Source organism: Paroedura picta, chromosome 3 (genome assembly GCF_049243985.1).
Source record: "Paroedura picta isolate Pp20150507F chromosome 3, Ppicta_v3.0, whole genome shotgun sequence".
Classification (NCBI taxonomy): domain Eukaryota; kingdom Metazoa; phylum Chordata; class Lepidosauria; order Squamata; family Gekkonidae; genus Paroedura; species Paroedura picta.
Window position 1 is genome coordinate 153,259,122 of NC_135371.1, and position 24,028 is coordinate 153,283,149.

The window sequence follows — 24,028 nt, forward strand, 5'->3', positions numbered from 1 at the left end:
GTACTGACTCTGCTTAGCTTCTGCTGCCTGATAAGATTGGGCTATACCATGCTGCCTTCCCTCCCCCTGCAAGTTTTACATGGGCCCTGTTGTCTGTGGAGCAGATATCACCTTTACTAGAGATGTGAAGGGGGAGGAGCAGAAAAAACAGTTTTTCCCAAGGAAATTTTTCTTTTTTCCCCTTTTCTTTTCGTTCTTTTTGTTCTTTCTTTTTTTTTTTTTTTGATGGAAAAAATGAGACATTTGAGGGAACATGGGAGAAAAAAACTCTTGTGAAATATGTTCTGTTTTAGAATTAGTGAAACGTATTTTTAGGCGAGTTCTATTCATATTTAAACGATACAATGAAAAATAGTTCAATGTTCTTTTTATCAAGTTAAATTTAATACCTAAATATGCTGGTGGCCGTACCTATTGGAACTATGTGAAAGTGTGTGTCCAATAATACACCATCTTTAGTGTATTACAGATCTTGTTCTCTATATTCAGCTTAAAGGTAAAGGTATCCCCTGTGCAAGCACCGGGTCACGTCTGACCCTTGGGGTGACGCCCTCTAGCGTTTTCATGGCAGATTCGATACGGGGTGGTTTGCCAGTGCCTTCCCCACTCATTACCTCCAGCAAGCTGGGTACTCATTTTACCGACCTCAGAAAGATGGAAGGCTGAGTCAACCTTGAGCCAGCTGCTGGGATTGAACTCCCAGCCTCATGGGCAGAGCTTCAGACTGCATGTCTGCTGCCTTACCACTCTGCGCCACAAGAGGCTCATATTCAGCTTAGTATTTTCCTTATTTCTCAGTTGGCAACAATTTAATTTAAAATTTATGAAATGCATATGATATGGTAGCTTAAGGTGCTTCCATCTGCAACACTTTCTCAAGTATTAGTTATATTTGCAACTTGTCTTTTATTTATCAGGCTTATAGGCCGCCTCTCTCTCACAAAGTCTTAGGGCAGCTTACAAAAGTAAAGAAAATCTAGTCCAAATATATAAATATAAATAAAACATAAAACAATAAAAGCATGAATATATAAAAACTAAGTTCTGTTAAAATTACTCAACCCTGTCCCACTAAATTGGATTTTATAAATGTTTCCAGTTTTTATTTTAAATTCCATAAATATGCCCCAAAATATTATTATTATAAATGCATTTATTTTGTTAAATCGGTTTTAAAAAAGGTTTAAATGTTATAGGAATATATGTTTTTTCCAGAGCAAAAAAAAGGGGGAGAGGCCTCTACCTCTCGCTTCACCATTTCTAGAAATTTCTTTACCAATAAATAAGCTTAATTCTGAATTTTACTCCAATTATTACAAGCTGTAGTTAGAATTCTTAGAATAATTATTTTTTGTCAGGCTTCTGTTGAATTTTTCAATGAAACTGGCTCAACCTGTGTTGAGATAAGGCCTACAGATATATTTCAAGTTCTTTTTGAGTCAAAGCTTACAAACCCTGGCTCTAGTAAATTTAACGTGGGCCATGGAATGGTAAATGGCTAAAGGTTCCCAATTTGGGGGTGGGGTGAAATAAAGAGATTTCTGTAGGAAATGATGAATATTCTGTAAGTTCCAGGAGTCCATAATTGTATATGAATATAATTCATGGAAAAAAACTGCATTTTATGAACATTTACCATTATTTCATAGGAAATGTTTTATTAATTTATTTCAATTAACAGTTCGTAAGAATACGACAAGTCATGCTTAATTTATACAGCAAAACAATAACTCAGACTACTGCACATTGAAACAGCTAATTATTGGTTGGCAAGCTACCTCAAAATACAAAATAATACCTTTGTAAAATTGGATATATATTAAATGTTTATGGTCTTTCAAGTGGAATATATTCCCATTACTTAACTGTCCTGAGTCTCTCTTTACCTAATAACTATATCCAAGAGAACAGCATCCAGCTTGGTGTAGCGGTTAGGAACGTAGACTTCTAATCTGGCGAACCAGGTTGGATTCCTCGCTCCTCCCCGCTTGCAGCCATCTGGGTGACCTTGGGCTCGCCACAGACCTGATAAAGCTGTTCTGACTGAGCAGTAATCTCAGGGCACGCTCAAGCCTCACCTGCCTCACAGGGTATCTGTTGTGGGGAGAGGAAAGGGAAGGTGATTGTAAGCTGCTTTGAGGCTCCTTCTGGTAGAGACAGGTGACGTATAAGAACCCACTCTTCTTATTCTTCTTTTCTTCCAGTCTCAGTGCTGGAAAAATTCTCCAGCCTATTTGTACTCCATATACCCTCATCTCCATATAAATCTTGAACAGTACATTAAATTCAGACATGCATCCCAGCTGATTTCCCGTTCTTTGACTGTCAGCACCACTCGCTATTAGCACCCTGGCTGCAATTATCAAAATGAATAATAGCTCAGTCTCTTGCTGCATACTTAAATTCTTAAATTGGATCTTTGTCAAAGATACCAGTTATGTATTAAATCAGCTTTAGCACCACCACATTGCCAATAATATGGATTAGTGTTGCATATGTATTTTTGTAAAATCTCCATGGTGTTAAATATGTGTGTATAAAAGTGCCATCGAGTTGCTGCTGATTTAGGGTGAACCTGGAAAAAGTGCCTTTCAAAGCAGGTGAGAAGCTGAGGTTGTTTGCCGTTGTCTTCCTCCACAGAGTTTTCCTTGGTGATCTTTCTTCCAAGGCCCAACCCTTTTTAGCTTCTGACATCTGACAAGATCAGGCCATACAATGCTGCCCTTCCCTCCATGGTATTAAATACCATCATGTTATAATCTTGTATAATTTTCTGTCAATATTGCACACTGGGTTATTTTCTTTCTTATCAGTTTCCCCTTGAGCAGCCTTTCTCAACATTTCTACCATTGAGAAACTCCTGAAACATTCTTCAGGCTTTGAGAAACCCCAGAAGCGATGCAATCGTACAGAATATGGTTGAGAAGCATAGCTGGGTATAGGCCCACCTGGGAGCCCTCCCCTTCTCACCCCCTCCAAGGCTCATCATTGGCCATTTTGGGGGGAGGCAGATCAACATGGTCGCATCACCCAATAAATGTTTATCAAATTAAAAAATATATAAAATTAATTAACTCCCACCCATTTGGGAAACCCTTCGCAGGCCATCAAGAAACCCCAGAGTTTAATAAAACCTTGGTTGAGAAAGCCTGCCCTAGAGCCTTATCCTATTTTGCCCAAAGACTAGGTAACTTAATTCACTGTATCAAGCTATCTGTTTATTTAAATAACATTTCTATTCTGCCTTTCTATCCAAATAAATTCTCCAAAGTGGTGAATAGAAAAAAACTTTTCAGTGAAACAACAGCATTTAAAATGAAGTTTATATAACAATAAACAATTTAGTAAAGTATATAAGCACACATAACAAAAAAAGAGAGCCAATGCCTCAGTAAAGGAAGGCAGACAAATCCCCCAGATGAGTGTTCCAAAATTTTGATGCCACAACTGAGAATGCTTTTTCTCATGTTGCCAGCCATCTAGCCTCAGATGTCAGGAATACCTGAATAAGAGCCTCCAAAGACAATCAGAGAGGTAAGGTAGATAAGGTAGGTTCATGTAGGAGGAAAAGATCCTTAAGGTATTCTGGCTCCAATCCATGTAGGGTTTTTAAGGACCATAACAGCATCTTGAATTTGGCCCAGAAGCAAATTGAAATAAGACTGGAGAGATATGGTCCCTAGAACCTACTCTAGTAAGCATTCAGGCCACAGTGTTATGTACCAGCTGTTGCTTCCGGACCAGTCTCCTTGGGCAGCCCCATATAGACTGCATTGCAGTAATGTAATCTAGATGTTAACAGGGTATTCACAACAGTGGCAAGAGTTTTCTGGCCTTGGGAAGGCTGCGACTGATTTACCAGTCAAAGTTTTCAAAGACAACCCTGGCCACTACTGTCACACATTTATCCAACAAGAAGCCTAGATACAGCACACACACACCCTCCAAGCTATTAGCTTGCTCCTTTACCGGGAGTACAACTCCTTCCAGAACAGGAGGTGTCCCAATTCCTGGATTAAATATTTCCTTCTCCCCACCCCATATATACCAGTATCACCTTTAATTTATCAGGATTAAATTTCAGTTTGTTAGCCCGCAGCCATCCCAAAACTGACGCCACAACTTGACAAGGATGTGCTGGTAAAGCAAGTACTTGTTAGCTGAGTGTCATTTGCATATTGGTGGTTGTTGCTAGGTTCGAAGTCGTGTCCGACCCATCGCGACCCCATGGACAATAATTAACTCTTACCCATTTGGGAAACCCTTTCAGGACCATCAAGAAACCCCAGGGTTTCACAAAACCCTGGTTGAGAAACCCTGCTGTAGACAGACTCATTGGCAAGACGGAAAAAGAGAGAGAGAGAGAGCTAGAGACTCAGTCGTTCTAGAGGAAGAATGATCAGATGTGGACAAGGTCCAGGGAGAAGAATGTTGCGGTGTTTTGTCTGGGCCAGAGACTTAAACTTGCTATTTAAATCTCTGCCCTACTTGGTTCTTCAGAGTGGTGGTGATAGACACCAACTGTTTGTTTCACCTTCAAGTGACAATTAGAATTACTTCCTTGTAAATGTTGTAATGCTCCTTCTCCCCAGGTCAAGTCCTCTCAACCCTTCCGCAGCATCTGACCTTTCCACCTATTCCACTGCTTCTTTGATTAGTAATGAAGAGCAGTTTGAGGATTATGGAGAAGGAGATGATGTGGACTTCACTCCCAGCAGCCCATGTCCCGACGATGAAAGCAGAACAAATGCTTACTCAGATCTCGGCTCATCCGTTTCTTCAAGGTTTTTTACGCGCATTATGTCAATAATCCTTTCTTTTTCTTGGCACTTGGGAGGGAAATGTGTACAAAGTTTACCATACTATCTTTAGTAATAGATTGATTTATCATCAGCATAAATCCATCTCTTTCTTTTCTGCATCACTTTGGGCAAAAGCTTTGTGGCCAACTTTCCTCAACCGTAAGATGAATTATGGAAATGAAGCACATCCCACCATCCAGACTCTAGCATTGAAACAGATCCCCCCCCAGATAGGCACAGAAAGCATTTCCTTTCTGTGATCACTGTTTCTAAAAAAATGCCATGCCTATATACCATAGATAGTGATATTGTTGCTGAAAGCACATTTTTTTTCAGGTTAAAATTGTGATAAGCATAGTCCATTAAATTTGGAGGAGTTGAACAGTGCAGCCCTGAACAATGAGCCAGCCTAGTGTAGTGCCTAAGAGTGGCAGATGCTAATCTAGAGAACTGGGTTTGATTCCCCACTTCTCCATAATATGGAGCCTGATAGGTGACCTTGGGCCAATGACAGTTCTCTTGGAACTCTCTCAGTCTCACCTGCCTCACAAGATGACTGTCATGAGGAGTGGAAGTCTATTCTTGGATGGTTGTCTTTCACCACTGTCCTGGAGAGAGCTTCTGGAAATGTTGTAGTTACTGTAGAGGATAACGTTCCCTTTAGTGGATGAAGGATATATGTACAAAAGTGGAATCAAGGCTCCTCAGCCTCTAAGCAATGAATAGGATTTCTCGAGCTACTTGACTGATCCATGTATTCTGAATGATTAAATTTTACATGGGATATGCATACATCAGACACTACGGACATACATGTCAATGGAACATACATGTCTCTTCCCTTTCTGCCAACAGTGCTGGTCAGACCCCAAGAAAAATGAGGCACGTCTACAATAGTGAGCTCCTGGATGTCTATTGCACCCAGTGCTGTAAGAAAATCAACCTGCTCAATGACTTGGAAGCCAGGCTGAAAAACCTGAAAGCAAACAGGTAAGAAATGGGGAAATCTCAATGATGCCTTTTTAAAGAGACAGCTGTGCTATAGGCATCAGGAAAGGGGGAGGTCTGCAGCATCCTGATTCATCATTACTAAAAGTAAATGCCTGGAGGTAACATCTGGCTGAAACCATTTCAGTTCTGTTAGTCTTCTAATAGGTCAACCATTTTAAATTAGTGTAAGTATGACTGTATGCCTTTTCGAAGGAAGTATAAAATGCCTTTATTTCAGTTTTTAAAAAATAAGTGAATCAAAATGGTGCACAAAGTTTGTCTGTGTTCCCTTTGCTGACAACCACACCAGATAAAATTTGCCTATCTTAATGTTTAGTTAGTTAAAATAAGAGTTAATCCTATAAAAAATGCATCCCTACACGTGTATGTAGGCATTTTGAATTACCCCACACCCCCAAATTGCATTTTGGGTTGCCACGGGGAAGTTAGAGACAAGAAAGTCATTCCCCTTGGGCAGAATTTCTTCCACCCATAGAAAAGGCCCAAAGACCAAAGCCTGCCAGGTTTATATGGGCAGAAATGGTCCATGGCAGACTCATTCTAGGCAGAGCTATGCAAATTTTTGTATGCCTTCCCAGGACAGATCTTCCAGTTTGGATAGCCCTGCTGCTCCAGCAGCTTATTCAGCGCATAGGTCCTGCTTAGCAGGTTATCTGTTTGCGAGTGAGACTAGAAGGGGCCACAGACAAAAACAACAGAGACTGCAAGCACAGGGAAAGGGCCACAGAATATTCTGGATTCCATACTGGGGGTGAGGCTGCTCCATTTTCCAACTCCCCGAGACTTACTGTGAGCCATGTAACTTTTCAGGACCTTAGGATGGGGTTTTACCCTCCAAGGACACTCCCATTTGTTCCAGGCTCCAAGAAATGTAATAGGCCTAACTGTGCTGCAGGGACCAGCAAATTGGCTGCCATGCGATTTCTTCTCATCTTTTTTGCCCTTCCTGCTATCAACTGGGCCACTCAGGCTTGGAGGCCTATGCGGATGCCCCAGCCACAGCCGATCACACACCAAGGGCCCACCTTGCAGACAGATATGGGAGATATCTCTGAGACTATGAGGATCAGCTGTAGAGAGGAAGGGGTACAGAGGGAATGAGAGTCCTCCATTCCTCAGCTTAGAGTTCTTCATTTTCTGAATCGCCTGGATCGTCATTCTCTTCCTCATCAAAGGGAGACATCTAGAGTTAAGCATCTACCACATAAAAGACCATGTAAGAGATCTAGAGATGAAAGACAGCCATCTTTAGAAGTGGGTCCTCCATCTAAGCAGCGAAGGTCTATTCAGAGAAAAAATAGACAGGATGCACACAGGGAATCAGAAAGAGAAGCTACCCAGTCAGTTGCTAAATGTGTCATTGACTTCCGATAAGGAGGATGGAGAATGGTTGGGGAAGGATTCCTAGAGCATTTTCAGAGGTTTCTTGTGACCACTAGCCTGAACTATTCTTTGGAAACAGTAAAGAAACCTGCTTCATCAAGTTCCTCGAGTCTGGATTCCAGAGGCTTCCAGAAATGTCCTAGATGTTTGGCAATTTACCCATTTCCAGAATCCTTTGATGTCATGAGGACAGAGTTGTTTGTTCCGGGCAGTGGAACATCTTTGTTGCAAAAGAGTTTTATACCTTACAAGATGAAGCAATAGAAGATTTTAAAGTCCCACAGGTTGTGTTTCCCTGTATTCAGGAGTCATCCTGTCCAAAGATGGGGATAATGTCTCAAAGGGCTCATTAGATGGGGAAAAATGAGACAGTCCTTAAGGACTTCTTAAGGTCCCATGAAGCATCTTCATTTTCTATTACAGCATCCATGGTTCCATCAAATTTTGCTAGTGATTGTAGTATGGGCTGGTAATCTTTTACAGGGGCAGGAGCCGGATTATTTGGTGTTGAAAAGATCATTAGTGAAGATTAAAAGGGTTGCCCAATTTGCATCAAACCCATTTTAGGACATGATCCAGTTTTCTGCAAGCGGTATGGCAGCAAATGTAGTGGTACGAAGGACTTTACAGCTGAAGAAATGGAAGGTGGATCCAGTGTCAAAATCCAGCTTTTCAACTGAGAGAAAGAGCATGGATAAGGTGCTGACAGAGATGAAAGAGGAAAAGCAATGCCTTTTACAACATCAAGTAAAGAGAAGGATTACCAAAAAACCTTTAATTCCTTTCAGTTCTACAGAACCTCCAATTCAGGCAGAGACAACAGAAGGGGTTGCACCTTCAGTTAATAGTCTGTTCCAACAAAGACAGTTTATTGCCAGTAAGGAACGTGACAGACTCACCCCAAGAAAGAAGACCTCAGCATGATGCCACGATTGCGTCCAATGTTTTGTTCTTACTGTACTGTGCACTGTACTGTACACTGTGCACTGTACAGTACATTGTATACTGCCAGAGCATTTTAGTACACAACTGTTTTGTCTTAAAGTGGAAAGTACACCATTTGCTTCTTCTTTCCCTGCAGCCCTTGAATAAATTGCTTTGCACTAAAACACCTGGGCTGTTTCTGGATGGAGACATCGAAGCCTTCAAAAGTGTTACTATAGAAGCTGTAGTTTTGAGGTCCATATTAGAAAGGCTTTCATAGTCTTGTGTGGGTTTAAGGCTGTTGTGAGTTCTGGCTCCACCATCAGGGGCAAAATGAATAATGCATTCTCCTTTGATTTTTTTTTTTTCATGGCAGCTTTTAAAATATGTACAGGCATGTGCCCTAGTCAAGCATTTTGAGAGAACATGTTCTGGGCATGCTGAAAGTTCCAAGTTTAGTCCCTTGTACCTTCAAAGTATTGCTGGAATCTGGGCTGGGAAAAGGCTCTGGGCCTGACATCTTGGGGAGCCATTCCAATTGGAGTAGATAGTAGAAAAGTTGCAACCTAACATAATATAACATAAATAGTTAGGGGTCAATTTAGGAATGCCACTCCCAGCAATTCTCTTTGATGCCACCCAGTGCCCCAGGCACCAGCAGGAGGAATTTTTTTTTCCGGGGGGGGGGGGGAAGCCTCGTGTATCTTACATCAGGGGTAGTCAACCTGTGTTCCTCCAGATGTCCATGGACTACAATTCCCATGAGCCTCTGGCAGCATTTGCTGGCAGGGCCTTATGGGAATTGTAGTCCATGGACATCTGGAGGACCACGGGTTGACTACCCCGACTTACGTCACTTCCTGTTTACACATTCTGCAAAAACTTTACCATAAAAACACAGGGTGTTCCCCCTGTTTCACTTTAAACCAGATGTGACCTTGGTGTGCAGGTACAATACTGGTGTGCCAGGCCCCACTCCCCATTTGTTCCTGGAGGTTGTTCCTGGAACCCCCAAGCCAATATACTGGGAATTGCTTCCTGGAATGCTTCCTGGTCTGACTATGTATGGTCACTTCATGAGAATGTTTCTGCCTCTGGAAAAAGTCCACTCACCGCTGCTTTTCCCCACTGCAGTCAAGCACACACTCCAGACTCTCCTTTTGACCACTCACAGATCAGTGACCTTCCTCAAATCCCTGGCCCTTCAACCCAATATCCCAAGTTTGGCCCAATACCAGTGATTTTTTTTATTTCTGATCCAAACTTAGATTGTTGCTAATAGGGCATCCTCGTCATGCTTTCATTGTAAGTCCCACCCCACTCCTATGTTCTACCACTCAAAGTGGTTCCTTCTACCACTCTGTAAGGGCAACTTCACTGATCTAGGCATATTTCTAATACTTGTACATGATACAGAGCTTTTCTTGGCATCTAGTCAAGGAGACCCTTAAGTCTTTTGTCAGCAGCCAATCCCTGTTTGCTATGCACCATGTGTTTTTCTAGGACCCGGAGGGGCAAGAAAAACCTAGGATTTTTATCCCCAAGGTGGGGAGTGCAGAACAAAACTATTATTTTTTCTTGCCATCAAAATCCATTGCCAGTCGGGAGAACCTTAAATCTAAAATCTTCCAAGATTTGTAGATAGTCTCCCCACCCTCCCAGAGATGTAAAAGAATCGCTGTTCTAAATCCTTTTATCCTCATTATCCGTCTCTCTGCGGCTTTTGCTCCAGTTCCAACCACCTGTGACTAAGCCATCGCAAAGACTTCCATGCCCCAATCACACTTACTCCCACGCCCCAATCAGTGAACTCAATCCCAATCGTTTAAATGAATGAGTCTTCAGATTAAGGTATTTGAAAGGCAGGGCATTTTCTGTGGTAAAGTTCAGTCTATCTTTGGCAGCTTGAATTCCCTTTGCCCCAAGACTCTGATCCAGGTTTCCCAAAGCCTTTGGGCGGTTATACAACAGATATGAAACAGGAAGCAGCCAGTCTCTCAGTGCCGTGGACTCTTTTCACCTGGCTGCACAGTTTTGAGTTTTTCCATTTTTGAATTTATTTGCTTCATGCTTGATTGTGTATTGCCAGACATTGACAGAGCTGGAAACTGTCTGATTGCCAGCATTTGGATGGCGCTTGCTCAAGAAATCTACACATTAGTCCTAGTAAGAATAGCAATATTGGTAGTCACCGTGGTGTAATAGTGAGCATGTCTTACTAGGACTGGGGAGACGAGGGTTGAAACACTAGGAGTCTAGGAGACTCTCTGGGTGTCCTTGGGTCAGACATAGACAGTCTCTCTGCCCCCCACCCCCAACCTTCCAGGTTGCTTGGGGGTTAAAATAGAGAAATGGCTGCCTATGAACACTTAGAAGGAAGAACAGAATAAAAATGTGGAAGATTATAATTTGTTGGGGAAGGCTTCTTATAAGCACCAGAGTATGGATCTCCTGTAAAGAATCACATTGCCTTATCTGGGTAAAACAAAAAGCCCTTTCATTTCCCAGTAATGCTTTTTGCTCTCTGTTGCAGCAGCAAGAATTTTCTCTCTTTTTAAAATCAATACAGGTTAATTGTTACTGCCACTTACTGAGTTTTGAGGTTCTGTTGTCTTACACAGCTGTAATACAGAAGAAACTGCAGACTGTATCACCTCAATTTCTTTTTTTGTTTTTTTCTCCCCTAGCCCAAACAGAAAAATATCTAGCACGGCTTTTGGAAGGTAAGAAACACTCCCGCCGCGTGTGAGACAGTGAGTTCAGACAATTGCCCGCCATTTAAAAAAATGTTTTGAATGCGAAAGGAGGAGCTGAAAGGCTTTTGAGCGGTATCAGAAGGAAATCCCGTCTAGATGAGGAAATCTGTAGTTTCAGGACAATTCCCAGTGCACCTGGATCAGATCCAGTTGGCATTCTTTACTCTTTGATCCCCCTGCTGGGAAAATGTTCCCACTTGTTACCTTTGCTGCCTCTTGTTCCCTGTTGAAGTTAAAGGCAAAGAGCATTCCTGTCCTAGGACTTTGTGTCTTGAGCATTGGGGTAATAGTTCCACAGCCACCTCCATCCTTCTCCTTCTCTCCTGATGAAAAACCGGAACAGACTTTTGGCTTTGCTGTTTCTGCCATCAACCTGCCCTTTGAGAAGTATTTTCCTCAAAGGATTAGTGCAGAAATATTGCAAGGATGATTGCTGGCAGGCCTCTGTTAAAGAAAACTCACTGTCTGAAGGAAGATGTTGGGATTGTGTGCCATCATCATCATCATTATTTGGATTTATGGCCCACCACTCCCAGCAAGCCAGCCCTTGGTGGGTTACAAATTGTTACCATACATAAAATCCCAATAACCCCTCCCCCCCATTAAAATGCATTTTAAAAACCCTGTATGGCGTTAAATAAAACCCATCTCGTACTGGTACGCCTGCCCAACAGAATCAATCATGCAACAAGTGACCACCATTAAAGCTGTTCCCAAAAATGGTGGCAGATCTTTATGATAGAGACATGAGTAGCCGAGTGTCCAGCTAAAGTCTTACCTGTGCCACTCTGCCTGTTCCATATTATGTAGCAAAACGCTCTAGCATCCATGGAAGTTCATAGTTGTGCACAAACGTCCTTGTTTGTGAAAGGATGCAGGGAAGAGCCGTACATGTTTTGAAAATGGTGATGATGGCTCCATTAAACCTTAAAACACAGGTCCTAAATGTGAAGCCCGTGGAACCTGTAGTGCCGTGGCAACTTTCCTGGCAAGTGTTTTTAGCAAAGGGGTGGGACCAGATGGGGCTCTCACCCAGCCAGGCTTCTCATTGGGCACTGGAGGATATATTGGCTGCATAGATCTTTTAAACATTGCTTTCACAGCAGTTTCCACTACAGGGCAAGGAATTTCACTGTGTGACTGTTGCGGCTATTTGTTGAATAGGTGTGCCTCCTGTGGTAGCTGTTTAATTGTAGCCAGCTTGTGGCTGCACCCACCACATTGTTTCGGGATTGCAAAGGTGTCCGCAGGCTCCAAAAGATTGGGGACCCTTGCCTTTAGTACTAAAGAGCAGGAAAATTAAAGTGTAGCTTAATGCAGCAAATTGTAATATTTGCATTTGTAATTTAGCTTTTTATGTAGCTTTTCTGTGTGGGAAGCCTCTCCCCTCCTGAATTCATAAAGGAAGCCTCCTTCATTCATACAGGAGTGATCCCCGCTTTGCATGCAGAAAGGCTCAGGTTCAGTCCCTGATGTCTCCAGTTAAAAGAATTAGGTGGTTAGTCATGCAAAAGACCTCCATCTGAGAGACTGGGGAGCTGCTGCCAGTCAGAGTAGACAATACTGACCTTCATAGACCAGTGATCTGATGAGGCAGCTTTATGTGTGCATTCCTTACCCCCCTCCCCCCGCCCTCCAAGCCTTTCAAAGGGTCAACTAACTTTCTTCTTTTTTTCCTGACAGACAGCTCTTCCACAACAGTAACTTCAGCAGCAGCAACGGCAGTACAGAGGACTTATTCAGAGACAGCATAGATTCGTGTGACAACGATATCACGGAAAAGGTGAGACCAGGCTGTTTGTGCATCACAGTGAAGAAAAACACTGGGGATTTGCCAATACACCAAAAATACTTCTGTGCCTGTTTTCTTTTTCTTTTTTTCTTTTTTTTTTTTTGGGGGGGGAGCCTTCTCCAGTGTAACCTGAGTGGCTTGGACAGAACCTGCTCAGTGAGGAATTGCAAGTTTGCAGCTAGGAAAGAATGTGGACTTTTTATATGGTTTGGAGGCTAGTAAGCTGGTACGGGCTGGTGCCTGTGACCGTTTTCCTGCTCGGTATATTCCTCAGCTTCTGTAGAGAGGAAACTTGCATCCTCTTTCTTTTGCAGGTGACTTATTTAGAGAAAAAAGTGACTGAACTGGAAAATGATAGCATGACCAACGGTGACATGAAGAGCAAATTGAAACAGGAGAACACGCAGCTAGTTCACAGGTAACTGAGCTCTCTGCCTACTGTTGCCTTTCTGTCATCTTCAAAGGCAGAGTGTAATGAGAAACTGCAAAGAACTAAGACACTGCTGAGAACAGCCCTCACATGTTGGTTTGAGCCATGACTTTGGAAAAGAGGACAAAACTGACGTGTTGAAAATTCGTTCCTCTGGTTATAGCCTGGCATACAGTAAACTAGGAAGAGTTTGGGGGATAGCAGCTGGGATTTCTCTGCTGGTTAAAGGAACAAAAAACTTCCTCAGCAACTATGAGTCTACATGCTTTTTCAACCTGGGTTTCATGAAACACCCTTGGAAGGGTGTTTTGAATGGGTGGGTGTTAAATATTTATTGGGTGATATGACCGGGTTCGATTCTGCACTCCCCCACATGCAACCAGCTGGGTGACCTTGGGCTCGCCACGGCACTGATAAAACTGTTCTGACTGAGCAGGAATATCAGGGCTCTCTCAGCCTCACCCACCCCGCAGGGTGTCTGTTGTGGGGAGAGGAAAGGGAAGGCGAATGTAAGCTGCTTTGAGCCTCCTTGGGGTAGAGAAAAGCGGCATATAAGAACCAACTCTTCTTCTTCATATATGGTCATGTTGACATCCTGCCCAATGATGATGTTGGAGGTGTTGGGAAGAGGAGGGGCCCTGGTTAGGTGTGTACACAGCTATGCTTTCCAACCATGTTTTGCACGGTTGCACCATTTCTGGGGCTTCTTGAAGCCTGAAGAGTGTTTCAGGGGGTTCCCAATGGTAAAAAAGTTGAGAAAGTCTCGTCTAACCACTGATGAGCTTTGTCAGAAGCAAGAAAGAACTCTCTTTTTGCCTTAAAAGCCATGCATACAGACAGACAGACAAATCTTTATTACGGTCATAGACCAGCAAAGTAAGAATTGGCAATCAGTCAGTCACAATACAGCTAAAAACTTAGATTTGCTCATAATATAAAATTATATAAAATAGCTGTCTGTCTAAAAGCCATGTAGGTGTAGGAATGAAGAGAACAATTTCTCCAGCTGCTTAAAAGCCTGAACTCCAAAGTACACTTGGTGGGAGTTAAGCAAAAGCAGGACTAGCATTAGTGTGTAAAGTATGTGTTTGTTAAATGGAGGTGGTCAAAAGAAATGGTAAGTGGGAACAGAGTCCACCTGGTCTCTCTTTTGCTTTCTTCTTTGAAGAAATTCAATCTGCATTGGGTTGTTTTTTAAATCCCTTTATCATTGTGGAACTGGTTGGAGTCATCATGTCAGCATACCTTAAAATTGTGTGCAGAGGGCATAGTAAGGAAAAAGTTACCTTGTGTGCCACAGAATCCACTTCTTCTTCCTTTCTTGATACTTTTTAAAGGAGATACAAATAAGGCACAGGGATCTATCTGCCAAAATTGCAAGAAACCCGGGTTTGTTTGCTTGTTGGTTTGTTTTTTGTTTGGTTTTTTTTTGAGGTCAGCAAATGGCGGTGGCTTCTCCCAGGCCATATAATTATGAAATGAGTTGCTTTAATTGCTTTTTGATTGGCATTTGCCAAATCCAGTAGATCAGGGGTAGTCAACCTGTGGTCCTTCAGATGTTCATGGACTACAATTCCCATGAGCCCCTGCCATCATTTGCTGGCAGGGGCTCATGGGAATTGTAGTCCATGAACATCTGGAGGACCACAGGTTTGACTACCCCTGCAGTAAAAGAATAGAATGCAGAAGTGTGTCACTTGCAAGCAGATATGCTGAGCTGTTGGGTAAACATGAAATCACTTTGCTAGAGTTCATGAATTAGAAGAATTGTTGAAAGACCAAGAAGCTTCAGCTGAACAGACTCTGGAAGAAGAGATAAAGAGGCACAGAGAAGCATACAGCAAATACGAAAAGGAGAAGAGCACTGAAATCGAGCTGCTCAACACAAGGTACTGTATGTATGGTTACTGGCTCTCTTCAGCCAGTTCCCATCTAAGTTGCTTAAGATTTTTGAAAATTGTTTTACTGTAGTTTGTTAAGGCCTGCATTGCATGCTTGTGCCCTTGGTTATCATACAGAATTGGCACTGATTTCTACCCTAGCTATAGTTCCATAAACAGCTGCCATTATCACAGTAATAGTATATCATACTCTCCACTACAGCCTCCCAGTCCAAGTGGTTGCTATTCCACCTAGATTCCAAGACTCCAAAAGCAAACTGCTGGGGTGGCGGGTGTGGGGAAGATCTGTGATCCTTGCATCCACGGATCATTGGATCCAGTGCATTGTTTAAAAATGATGCAATGGAGCAACAAAAGAGGAACAAAGTGACCCAGCCTATGTACACAAGCTAGCAGCCTAAAAGGTTGAGCAGCAGCAGAATAGGTATGAAATATTAAAATGCAGATCTTTATTTCCATACATGTGCACATATAAAACTTAAAAAACATTAACATATATCTAGCACAAATCCAAAACATTTTGACACATGGATAAGTCACAAGAACCCGATAACTAAATGCGTTTCAAACCCCTTTTGGGTCTTCTTCAACGGCCTAATATCTAGATGCACTCATGTGATGTAGTAATGGGAGTCTATAAGGTGGTCAACAATACGAATGGAGAGGCTCCCACACTATTTGAAAGTATCCAAATATATCTCTTGGAGCCTCCCAACTAGGATATTTATTCTTTGGTGTGCCACCCCTTAGAAGTCTCAGTGCTTCCCTCTTGAGATGGTGCTTCGTTCTCCTTTAACGCCTGTTCCGAGTACAGCTGTTACCTTGCAGTCATTTCATTGTTCTCTATCAATTTCAGGGTTCAAGAGCTTGAAGAAGAAAATTGTGAGCTCACAACTACCGTCTTGCGACTGAAATCACAAACTGAGAAGCTGGATGAGGTAACAAGAACCCCTTGTCCTGTGTCACTTTCCTTCCCACGTTGATTTCAAGGGGCCTTGTTCGGCTCAGATGAGTTTGACTGGTTTGCAGATCACGCCAAGCGTTCAACTGTGGTGCAGCATGATTGTGATCAAAAGGCAGGCATAAGAAATGTACGTACAATAAGAAAATCTCAGCCCTCATGTATTCTGTGCTTTGCAAGAATATTCTCTTGGGTGAGTTGTCATAGTCCGTGAACTAGCGTGAGAAGCCTGAAGGCCCTTTTGCCCCAAGGAAGACTGTAATTCACACAAGTGGGCTATCTTTATGCAGTAATCAATGTACCGCTTTTAATCACACATCTGAGGCTTTACAAGGCTGTCTCCTGAGTAAGTGGATGGTTGCTCTTTGAAACAAAGGCATAGGAATGTCATCCCAGTCAGGAAATAGATTTGAAGCCCTGAACAGCAATAGCAGGGGGTAGCAACTAGGACTGGAAGAATGCCCACGGAGAATGCCCTAGAGGAAAAAAGTGTCTACAGAGGAGGCTGACTGTGTGGAACTGCACAGCTGACGCTTTCCAAGGGATGGAGATAAATAACATCCTCTTAAAGTTGTATTAAAGGGACAGGACATTTGTTTTCTCTAGGCATCTAGCAACCCAAGATCAAGAAGCACCATAGGTTAATGCCTAGAGGAAGTCCAGTGGTCCTTGTGCCTGGTGCTCTCTGCCCTTAACATAGGGGTAGTCAACCTGCGGTCCTCCAGATGTTTGTGGACTACAATTCCCATGAGCCCCTGCCAGCATTTGCATGGGAATTGAAGTCCACGAACATCTAGAGCAGTGGTCCCCAACCTTTATTAGGCTGGGGACCGGCAGGGCATCGGGCCGCGCCTGCGGGACCGCGTCCGCGCGAGCCATGCCCACATTTCGGGCCGCGCCCGCGAGCCACGCCCGCGAATCGGGCTGCGCCCGCGAGCCACACCCGCGGATCGGGCTGCGCCCGCGAGCCACGCGGGCACGGCCTGCACAGGCGCAGCCCGGCCCTGATTCCCTCTCCCCGCCCTGCCGCAGTAAGTAGCTTCCCGGGCCGCAAGCTTGCAGCCTGGGAAGTTTTTTACTGCGGGGGGGGGGGGGGCGGGGAGAGGGAGCCGCGGCCCGGCGCCGGGCCGTGGCCCGCAGGTTGGGGACCACTGATCTAGAGGACTGCAAATTGACTACACAGACTGGAATCCTGATAGCCTGGATCACAGGTGCCCATCGTTCCGTCTCTTCAAACTCTGCTTCCGGGGGAGCATTAGTTAGGTTGCAAAAACGTCATTCTTCTGCACAGGACTTGAGTAACGCAAATCCTCCCTTGAAAGCAAGTTTCAGTGAATTCTCCTGAACTTGTGGTCGACTAAATATATGTAAGATCAGGCACCATGCTTTTTCTGATGCAAAACTTGGCATCTTCTCAGGTGTTCCTCTTTGGGCAGATTTCCCTACTTGTTTGATACTGAGGTGGCTTTAGACCTACCCTAGAGGTGATGATGCTGTTGCTTCTGCAGGAGTTGTTGGGGTGAACAGACTCTGTTTCAGTCACTTTCTGGTTTGGGCTGCAAGCAGGGAACATGAGTTCAGCGCCATTGACTCTGGCAGGGTCCTTAAGATGAGCTTACACAGGAGATGGCCGTGGTGGGGACATTTTATGCCTATGCACATTGTGGGAAACAGTCATGCGTAGGGTTTACTTTCCACTGCATAACGGAAGCGATTGGGAGCGATTGAGGGCAAAAGAAGAAGGGGACGACAGAGAATGAGGTGTCTGGATGGAGTAACTGAAGCAGTCTGTACAAACTTAAATGGACTCCGGGGAATGGTAGAGGGCAGGAAGGCCTGGAGGATCATTGTCCATGGGGTCGGACACGACTTCGCACCTAACAACAACAACACATAATGGAATGGCATCTTCCAGTGCTTACTCCGCCATAAACTTTGCATGATCCAGTGTAAGTAGCATGCCCGTGAGGAGGGCTCTAGGCCGGCATGTTCCAGGGCATGTTAGTTTTCTCTGTGCAAAGAGCTATTGTGTTTTTTGTTCTTAATTCTGGGAGAGCACTCTACTATGCCAGTTCTCCAACCAGTCCCTGTGAAGTGATGCCGCTCCAGGAGGGGGGGGGGGGGTGATAAACATGAACAGGAAACTGGAGGCAATTTGTAGCTCCTCCCTCTTTTCATTGCACTCAGGAAAAGCAGCGGATGTCCGACAGATTAGAAGACACCAGTTTGCGGCTCAAAGACGAGATGGATTTGTATAAAAGAATGATGGACAAACTCAGAAGGAACCGACTGGAATTTAACAAGGAGCGGGAGGCAACCCAGGAGGTGGGTAATGATGCTTGCGGCACAGGCTGCCTGCTTTTTTTCCCCCCATAAAATTAACACTTTGCCTAGTGGACATGCTCAGGTTAAAAGCTCATGGTTAACTCCTGCTCCAAAAGGTTATTACTATGGAGATTTTAAACTTTTCCTCCCAAAGGTTATTGGGAAAACCAGCTTACTGGCTGCAGTTTACTTGACATTACTAAAATACGAAAGCAGTAGCTATCAAATTGTGTTTCTAAAAATCAGGGGTGGTGTTGTTATACGCGGGATTTCAACAAGATCAGGTGTTGGCCTGAATCTCACAATATCAAAGATCTCAAAGGTCTCACCTCCCCCCCCCCAAACTGTTTATGAAAAGAATGCAAAGTTTTCTGAACTCTGGATCCTTTGGGGAAGGAAGAGTTTAGGCTACCCCCCCTTAAGTATCTCAGTCACCAGTTCCTCCTTGCCAACTTTCCTTTCCCAAGGAGAAGTAGCAGCAAGTGGGGGGCGGGTTCACATTTAAAGTTTAAGCATCCACTTATAGCTAGTGGCTCCGACAGCTACATTTCCCTACTCCCTGGCATAGTGTTCCCATTAACGTTCACAAGAGAATCCTCCACTGCTGCAGGTCCTCCCTCCTGCTGTCGCCCCATTCTCTTGCCCGGCCAACTTTGGGAACAGTTGCCTGGAGAGCTGACGGGGTGGGCAAGCGATCGGCAAAGTCCCTTTGACCTGATTCCTTTTCCCGGGTTTTGTGCAGCTTATTGAAGACCTGCGAAAGGAGCTGGAGCACCTGCAGTTGTATAAACTTGAGTGTGAGCGGCCTGGTCGGGGGAGAAGCTCTTCCTCCAGCTTGAGCGAATTCAATGCAAAGGCCAGAGAAGTGGAAATGGAGCATGAAATTAAACGCCTAAAGCAGGTGAGGTGTTGTTGGGGCCGGGAGGGGAAAAGAGGGAAGGTACGTTTACAAATGTCTGTAAGGAGCTATTGGAGGGAAGGTCCAAGGCTCCGTAACCCTCCCAGAGTTTTGATTGGCTGTAATGGGAGAGTCGACTCTCTTGGCTTCCCAAGAGGCTTTCAAGTAGAGCCCGCTGGAGAACTTAAACAGTGCACCGATGGGCATACGCAAGCCCCGTTCAAAGAGCAGAGAGGACGCTTTGACAACGGGTTGCATCTGGTGCTTCCAATTATATCACCTGTGCTATCAGTGCAAGTCGCCATTGCCAGTCACATAGCTGACTGTGGCATCCATGTGACCATCTGGGGGCTTGTGGACACAAAGCCAAGATCCTGTTCAGGCTATAAGGTATGACTATGAAGATCATGTTTAGCAGTCAGTCAGTAGCCACTGGTTTGCACCATGAAATTTCTAGTTCTCCTGAACCCCAAGGGGACAGCGTGAAGCAGAAAGCCAACTGCATGAATTACTCTCGGCATCACACAAAATATGAGAATATGTATGGCTGACCAGGACCATTGCTTATTCTAGATTCCCAAGAATCCAGATATTTCTCACTAGTTTTTGCATTTTTTTCACCCAGTGCTGCCTCAGTTCTTAAAAACCCTAGTACTTAGCAATTTGAGTTGTTTCTGGCACAGTAGCATGCTACTTTTCAAGTCCAAATTAACATGACTGCTGTGATTTTAGGGGCACAGCTAAGTGTATGCTTGGTGATATGCAGGTCCATTACTTTCTGTTGTTCTTCTACCATTACTGGCTCTAAAAACTTGGGCATATAGATGTGCCTGCATTGACAAGGGGCTGGGAGTTGCAATAAGTCCTTGGAAGCGGAGGGAAGTATTTTAAGTCCTAAAAACTAAAGTATGTAGTAGACATTCTGATTCCACCCTGACCTTTGTAGTCCAGGCTAGCCCAGTCCCATGAGACCTCAGAAACTAAGCTGGGTCCACCCTGGTTTAATGCTTGGATGGGAGACCCCTAAGGAAGCCTAGCATTGCTACACAGAGGTAGGCAATAGTGACCCACCTCTGGATATTTCTAGCCTTGAAAACAGGATCATTGTGACCTGATGGCCGAGAGAGAGAGAGAGAGAGAGAGGGAGAGAGGGAGAGAGGGAGAGAGGGAGGGAGAGGGAGGGAGGGAGAGAGGGAGAGAGGGAGAGAGGGAGAGGGAGGGAGGGAGGGAGGGAGGGAGGGAGGGAGGGAGGGGAGGGTAGGATGATATGAAATTGATATAGTTTCCCTTCATTTTCAAAATTCAGAAGAGATTTCCCATGTCATCACACTCTCTCTCACACTCACTCCAGGTATTGCAATTTAATTATTTAATTATTGCCCATTCAATATGTCAGATAGGTGTGTGAAAGGCTTGTGTTTGTTAACGACTTGTGTTTTATACTTAAGCTGCCTCTAACAGGCAACATAGAAGTATGTTCTAAATATATGACCTTCCTTCCACCCCCTCTCGACAGGAGAATCAGAAACTTCGCGATCAGAATGATGACCTGAACGGGCAGATCCTTAGCCTTAGTCTTTACGAGGCCAAGAATCTCTTTGCAACGCAGACAAAAGCCCAGTCCCTGGCTGCTGAAATAGACTCCGCCTCCAGAGACGAGGTGAGGCGCTTAATTGGCATCCTTTCCAGCTGACGACTCACAAGCATGGGACGAAACAAAGCAAAAACAAAATTCCATTTCTCCACGGACAGCCTGCGAAACCTGTAGCAGCTGGACAGCTGTAAAACCTGGAATTAGGAAGTCCAGCTTTAACCCCGACAAGGCTGCTTTGGGGTCTAAGATTTGAGCAGCTGATTCATTGTGGCCAAATTGCGAGGCTTCCTGTACATCACAGTGGGCAGCGATCGCTTTGACTTTTGTGCTTCTTTATGTCCAGCCTAGGACATTCAGGAACCTTGTTATGCCGCTTCTCTTTTTGCCAAACACCTTTGCATCCCAGTGAGGTGGGGAATTAAGTTGTCTACCATCCGCTTAGGAACTGAGATGCACACGTGGTGAAACTGCCCGGTGTTGAGTGAGGAAGCCCAGAGGTCCCAAACGTTTTTGAGACTTCTGGCGCCTTTGGATTTCTGACGCTGAGTGGTGGTGCTAACCACAAAATGTCAGGGTAGTGAGGTTATGCATGACTTCAATAGCAATTCTTCAATATTTCAGGTGGAATCTGCTTGATGGGATGCTGTTAAAAATGCATTATCTTGCCCAGAGCTTTCTTTCAGTCATGCAGTGAAGACCCTCTTACTAAGGGGGCAACTACTTCTCAATCAGCTTTTTAAAAATCTGCACAGCCAGTCAGCAGCCCTGTTTGGCAGAAGTCCCACCCGACCCCACTCATTTTCTTGTTTGTTAAAAAGTAGAGGTCTTGATGAATGCAGAGGGGCTCATGGGCACCACATGATGTACCCCTGCTCTAGAGTCCTCTTCTATATCCTTGGCCCAGTGAGGGTTGCCTGAGTGATATTCTTGGGCTCGGCACGTTCTTCATTCAGCATTCATATATCGATGTTCGGGCATGGTTCTCCTTAGTGCTGTGACAACCTTGAAAAAGACACTGAGCTGTGATGGAGGCGGCGTATTGAGGGGTATCCCTCACCATATGCAGGTTGGGTGAGCAGCCCCCACTGCAATGAGCCAGCTGCCCTCATCCAATGGAGAGGCTGCTTAGAGAGTTAGGCACGAGCAGCCAGCATGGCAAGCAAGGGAGCAGCTATCACTGCAAGGGAAGAAGCTGGCTGCCCCAGCCACCTATAAGCAGCCACTGTGGCCAGTGAGCAAACTGGCTAACCAAGGGAGGTTCTGCCACGACAAAGGAATGACCCACCTGCCCCAGTAGCCCACAAGCTGCCACTTACTTTTTTTCCTTTCCAGGGCTGTTTTAGTCTTCCAGTTTGCCTCTGCACTGATGTGCAATATGACTGATTGATTAATTATTTAATTTCTTGCTCGCTGTTCCCAGTAAGCTGGCTCATGGCAGGTTACAAAGAACAATATAACAATCCCCAACTTAAAACCCTAACCCTCCCAGACAGCAAACCCTAAAACCTCACCCACCCCTTTCAACAGCCTCCTACCAGGGGCCTCCAGGGGATGTTGATAGGGGAACAGAATGGCTGTCTTGGGTAAGCTGAGGAGGGGTCCTTAGTCTCAACTGCACTTTATCTTACCTGTCCTGGCATCAACCAAATGCCTGGTGAGAGCATAGAATAGAATCATAGAATCATAGAGTTGGAATGGGCCATACAGGCCATCTAGTCCAACCCCCTGCTCAACGCAGGATTAGCCCTAAGCATCCTAAAGCATCCAAGAAAAGTGTGGATCCAACCTTTGCTTGAAGACTGCCAGTGAGGGGGAGCTCACCACCTCCTTAGGCAGCCTATTCCACTGCTGAACTACTCTGACTGTGATAATTTTTGTCCTGATATCTAGCCTATATCGTTGTACTTGAAGTTTAAACCTATTACTGCGTGTCCTCTCCTCTGCAGCCAACAGAAACAGCATCCTGCCCTCCTCCAAGTGACAACCTTTCAAATACTTAAAGAGGGCTATCATGTCCACTCTCAACCTTTTCTCCAGGCTGAACATTCCCAAGTCCCTCAACCTATCTTCATAGGGCTTGGTCCCTTGGCCCCAGATCATCTTCGTCGCTCTCCTCTGTACCCTTTCAATTTTATCGACGTCCTTCTTGAAGTGAGGCCTCCAGAACTGCACACAGTACTCCAGGTGTGGTCTGACCAGTGCCGTATACAATGGGACTATGACATCTTGTGATTTTGATGTGATGCCTCTGTTGATACAGCCCAAAATTGCTTTTGCCTTTTTTACCGCTGCATCACACTGCCTGCTCATGTTTAGTTTACAATCCACAAGTACCCCAAGGTCTCGTTCACACGCAGTGTTACCTAGAAGCGTATCCCCCATCCAGTAGGCATGCTTTTCATTTTTCTGACCCAGATGCAGAACTTTACACTTATCTTTATTAAATTGCATCTTGTTCTCATTTGCCCATTTTTCCATTGTGTTCAGATCTCGTTGAACTCTGTCTCTATCTTCCGGAGTATTTGCCAGTTCTCCCAATTTGGTGTCATCTGCAAACTTGATGAGTAGTCCCTCCACCCCCTCATCTAGATCATTAATAAATATGTTAAAAAGTACCGGGCTGAGCACCGAGCCCTGAGGTACCCCGCTACTCACCTCTCTCCAGTCTGATGAAACACCATTGACAACAACTCTTTGAATGCGGTTCTCTAACCAATTATCCATCTAACTATCTGAAAATCCAGATTGTAGTCCTTCAACTTATCCATCAGAACATCATGGGGAACCTTGTCAAAAGCTTTACTAAAATCCAAGTAAATGACATCAACCGAATTTCCCCAATCCAGCAAACCTGTTACTTGGTCAAAAAAGGAAACTAGGTTCATCTGGCAGGACCTGTTGGAGACAAATCCATGCTGACTTCCTTGGATCACCAAATTGTCCTCCAGATGTTTGCAGATCGCTGCCTTTAATATCTGCTCCATTATCTTCCCCACAACAGAGGTCAGACTAACTGGTCTGTAGTTTCCCGGGTCATCCTTCTTCCCTTTTTTGAAGATCGGAATAATGTTTGCTCTCTTCCAGTCCTCCGGGACATCTCTAGTCCTTAAAGAGGTTCCGAAGATGATGGCAAGGGCTGTGCAAGTTCTCTGGAAAGTTCTTTGAGTACTCTCGGGTGCATTTCATCCGGACCAGGGGATTTGAACCCATCCAGTGCAGCTAAATGCCTCTCGACAACCTCTCTATCCATG

General features: G+C 44.5%; 1 protein-coding gene across 5 annotated transcripts in view; it reads left to right on the forward strand.

The window, feature by feature from the left end:
* The window catches only part of RAB11FIP4 (RAB11 family interacting protein 4), a 239,466-nt gene that overhangs the window by 202,053 nt on the left and 13,385 nt on the right, over positions 1-24,028 (forward strand). For all 5 annotated transcript variants that reach the window (XR_013229554.1, XM_077328726.1, XM_077328728.1 and 2 more), the window contains 10 exons: positions 4,593-4,784; positions 5,658-5,792; positions 10,808-10,843; positions 12,560-12,659; positions 12,983-13,086; positions 14,847-14,987; positions 15,856-15,937; positions 18,148-18,285; positions 19,028-19,186; positions 20,700-20,843. Coding sequence is in view for 4 of the 5 variants with exons in the window: in XM_077328726.1 (XP_077184841.1) it covers positions 4,593-4,784; positions 5,658-5,792; positions 10,808-10,843; positions 12,560-12,659; positions 12,983-13,086; positions 14,847-14,987; positions 15,856-15,937; positions 18,148-18,285; positions 19,028-19,186; positions 20,700-20,843 (1,231 nt within the window). In the remaining variant the exon portion in view is untranslated. The remainder of the gene's footprint in view (positions 1-4,592; positions 4,785-5,657; positions 5,793-10,807; positions 10,844-12,559; positions 12,660-12,982; positions 13,087-14,846; positions 14,988-15,855; positions 15,938-18,147; positions 18,286-19,027; positions 19,187-20,699; positions 20,844-24,028) is intronic.